This window comes from Batrachochytrium dendrobatidis, assembly GCF_000203795.2.
Source record: "Batrachochytrium dendrobatidis JAM81 unplaced genomic scaffold BATDEscaffold_4, whole genome shotgun sequence".
NCBI classification, from domain to species: Eukaryota; Fungi; Chytridiomycota; class Chytridiomycetes; order Rhizophydiales; genus Batrachochytrium; species Batrachochytrium dendrobatidis.
The window spans coordinates 811162-815282 of record NW_006281102.1 but is presented as its reverse complement, the minus strand read 5'-3'; the positions used below and the strand labels follow the sequence as shown (position 1 = coordinate 815282).

General features: G+C 39.6%; 1 protein-coding gene across 1 annotated transcript; it reads right to left on the bottom strand.

The window, feature by feature from the left end:
• Positions 1 to 642: 642 nt before the first annotated feature.
• Positions 643 to 3900, bottom strand: BATDEDRAFT_87483 (uncharacterized protein; the record flags this gene model as incomplete). The annotated part of the gene is made up of 9 exons (XM_006678065.1): positions 643 to 999; positions 1083 to 1388; positions 1482 to 1809; positions 1891 to 2191; positions 2278 to 2380; positions 2480 to 2920; positions 3006 to 3155; positions 3245 to 3329; positions 3458 to 3900. 9 exons carry the CDS (start codon positions 3898 to 3900, stop codon positions 679 to 681), a joined length of 2478 nt encoding a protein of 825 aa, XP_006678128.1. The 3' UTR covers positions 643 to 678.
• Positions 3901 to 4121: the final 221 nt, after the last annotated feature.

Below are 4121 nucleotides of genomic sequence, written 5' to 3'. Positions count from 1 at the left end.
TTGCCGCCTGTAATTCAAACAAGTTTAGTATTTCAATGCACTATTGTTGGATGAATTGAGCCATTCATTTGCCTAGCAAGACTGGACAAGATTGATCAGCACAACCAAGATAAAATTGATACTAAACTGGAAGGTTGTCAGCACTGATGCAGTATAGCAGTGCCTGGTCGCCTTGCAACTGAATCAATCGAAGAGGCAGCTCGCTAGCAGGAGAAAAGAAGTTGAACCATAGCTTGAGCTCCTGTGAATTAAGACAAGTCTGCAAGATCCCACTATGAAAGCAGCCATTCAGTCAGCACAACGAGATGCAGTCTTTACAACAATTCAGACAACATGCCTCTGTAGTCCACCGGATGCACCAAAGAAAGTTGTGCATAGATTCGGTAGTGAAGAGTGGAGTGCATGGCCTACAGCAGAGTCGCTGTCGTCAATCAACCAACGAGCAAACAGTTTCAACAGCTCACACTTGTCCTGAAAGTCTTTAGGATTAGCACAGTTTGTAGTCGAATGAACCTTGTCCATTCCATGAAGAATCCTGGTTACATCCATCAGTCTGTTAGTGTGCAACTATCTGACAGTTGGTTAAAACAAGATTTGTTCAACTGTCTGCCATTCTACACTTGGAAACCATCGTCTGTTATCAACCTATTTTAACTTTATTGACTGCACATTCGTGCATTACAATTCTCCTTGCAGAGTCTCCATGTTCAGTCTTGGTTCCCATAATTCTCGGTATACGCTCACAAACCGATTCAACGCATTCTCATCTACAGATGACATTGGCATGACTCGTCCATTTCCTGCAATCGTTGCTTTGAGTTGGCCTAGTGCATGATCTACGCGATCGTCCGTGTGCGTATATGCATACTCTTCCACGATACGATATATGTTTAAAAAAAGTGTATGGTCGTTTGAAACATACGCTGCATCGAGAAGCGTATACACTGGTAGGAGTTGTGTGCACTTTCGGTCTAGCACATACTTGGCTGCTTCAATTAACTAAAAATCATGTCGATTGACAAATACATATAAAGTTGGTCATTGATTCAATGTATCAAGTTCATCAAACCTACACAACTCACTTTTCCATTTTGAATCAACGAAAAAACAGCATCCTCGTCTGCATTCAAACTCTCAAAAATCCTCATAGCCAGTCCAAAAAATGCTGGAAACACTGACTGATGTTGCATCACCATGTGTGCAATCTTTATGGATTGACGCACAACCCCAAAGTGCACCATCTGGTATACTTGTTGCATTTTACCACAATCAAAAAGAGTTTGAACCAGCAATTCCTCAATAGAAGGCTCAGCAAATCGCTTGTTTTCAGCTAGAGAGCTCATGTATTCCAATAAGCAGCTTGAAAAGTATAGTGCTTCGTCTGGATTCTACCCAAATATTGTATTCCAAAAACACAGTTTAAAAATCAGAAATAGACAAGTGTGGTGGCTGCCATTCAAACTATAAAACAAAACACTCACCTCTTTGATAAAAGCTCGAAATACTACCGTGTACATATCATCCTGCGAGGTATCAATTACATTTTGTAAACTCACTTGCTGTAGCTTCCGCTTCCATAATCGAGGAGAAAAATATCCTGGACTTTGACATGGAGCTTCTTGAACTGCCGAGGTTGTTTTAGACGAATCGTTTACAGTATCTCTGTTTGCTTCGTCAAGTGATACGTTGGAAAAAGGACATGGTGGACTGGATTCTTCAAATGGGTCTGATATGGACGTAGTGCACGATTCGCCTATATTTTGAATATGTTGTAAACGTGAATCATATGAATGTTTTGCTAGAGTTGACCTACTCATCAGTTAGTATAGATCGATAATACTCACATCAAACAAACCCCAGGATATATAAAGACTGAGCAATTTCAATTACCCTTGTGCAAAGCTCGTCTGGTTAAGCGTGTCAAATGCTTGGCGTAAGTAAGTTAGATCGGGGTGTTGACTGATCAGTGACTTGATTGTTTCCAATTTTAGTATATATGCAGAAGGATCTGTTCGGCGAGATAGCATTTGAAGTATATCTACAATGTAATTGTAGCCACGATTTTGTTGACCACAACATTCCATTTCATCACGGAGTTCCCTGCATTGCAAAGACAAGCGTGATAGAATCCCTGCAGTGGGTAATAGTACTAAATCTGGCTGATGACATGCCCAGCTAGTATGCTGGCCCTCTAATGTGTGTATCAAGTAATATATTGAAAAAAATTAAAAATAGTGTCAACAACCATCAAAGGATGCAGTAGACGAATATGAATACCATCAACAGCCAATTTAGAATCGAGCAGTTTAAACAGTCTTTTTTGAGGTTCAACAAGCAACTTTGAGGGGTGATTTGAAAAAATATCAAATAGTAGAGATGTCTAAATTTCAAAAAATATCAGTCGATAGGCATCAGTACAAGAAATCGAGTTTTACAAATACAAACAATTTTAACCATAAATATATGCATAGCGGCACACCTTTGTGAACGAATTATGAACAATCAAGATATTGTCCCAAATACTATGTGTAAACACCCCACAATCAATTAGATCCAGCGAATGCGCTATGATCCAAGTTTTTTGTGACTTGAGTTGAAAAAGGTGCATTATGGGAGTTTCAGACCATGTATTTGAAAACATAATATAAACATGGCCATATAAATTAACAACATGAATATGCTTTCGAATAATTACTACAGGTCCTGGAGCTCGCGTGGTTGAGAACTTGATAGACTTGTAATTGTCCAATCTAAGTGATGGAAGCATTACAATGTACGAATTTGGCTTTAAATGGTGGATAGTTAATGCAAGTGCTCCAGAACATGTGATGAGGATATTAGCATCCGCTGAAAACAAGTACCAGGAGATACGCCCAGTAATTATTTTACTTTTGAGAAAAATTCCCCTTTTCTCACTATACTATTCAAAAGATGGTTACATTTATAGATTAGCTGTAAACCTCCAACATATGCATCCCTTGATGTAATGGTCAAGCACGACTTACACGATATAGTTCGATCCCAGTGCTTGTAATCAAGACGAATTCACCAGAAAATGACCATTCAAATCCAAGAATAGCATCTGAAAACCTCCAGTCTCTTTCAATTTCAAGCAGTGAGGGCTCATTTGGCGAGGCTAAAGTAAGTCGAATCTCCTTTAAATGATTCAAGTTAACATGTTGACGCCAACTAAGCTGTGTCATAAAAAGATCAGCACTTATGAGTATTGGTAGGTTTGGCTTACAAACGATTTGGCAGATCTGAGGACTCCGATAAACATCCGATCTGGAGAAAGTTTCAACTGTCGGAGATGGCCAGTGTGTCTGAGACTGCAGTTGGATGCAATTTACATGGTAAATATATCAAGTTTAGTATTTTTGCATCCACACACTGATGGTTTACATTCTATTGACTGACACCATCTGAAATAAATTGAACGCAGCCGACATTAACTTGCCTAAACTGGTGAGTAGTTGTGGGGATTGGTACGCCAGTATATCCAGATACGTCCTGATGATTGCTATAAAATAACTGCTCAACATTATCTGCAGCAGATGCGGTTATCATTGTATGAAGGATGGATGAATTTGGCTGTTGTTGAGACTGGTCAGTAGGTGAAGTCGACACATCAACGTGCAGTTTGTCGAGTGCAATAGGAATATGAGCAGAAACAGGGTTTAAAGATGGTAAATCCGGATCATTAGTAGAGCCCAAGTCCAGAAGAGCATCAACCAATTCAACCTGATCGTTTTCTCGAAGAATCAACAGATGCGACTGAGAGGCTGTAGTATCAAGAAAAACCAAAGCAGCCTCGGCAGAAGGCTGGAATGTACACACTTGCTGCAGTTGGAATATGGAAGGGTTGCAAGCCATTTTCGACCTACTGCTGGTCTCTGCCATGTGTACTACTAAAATCTAAAACAAATGGTCTAAAGAACAGTATTATGACCAAGAAGCAAGCTTTGTATTGATGTTGAAGCTTCCGCTCTGCAGTTTGTGGTGAACTTTGAATCCGAGTCTGGATTCCTTTTGCACTCGGAATTGTATTCAAATCTATTCATCCAACTGCAAGTTTATTCAATGAATAAGCGATCCTGTAAGACTTGAATACAAGCTCGTTA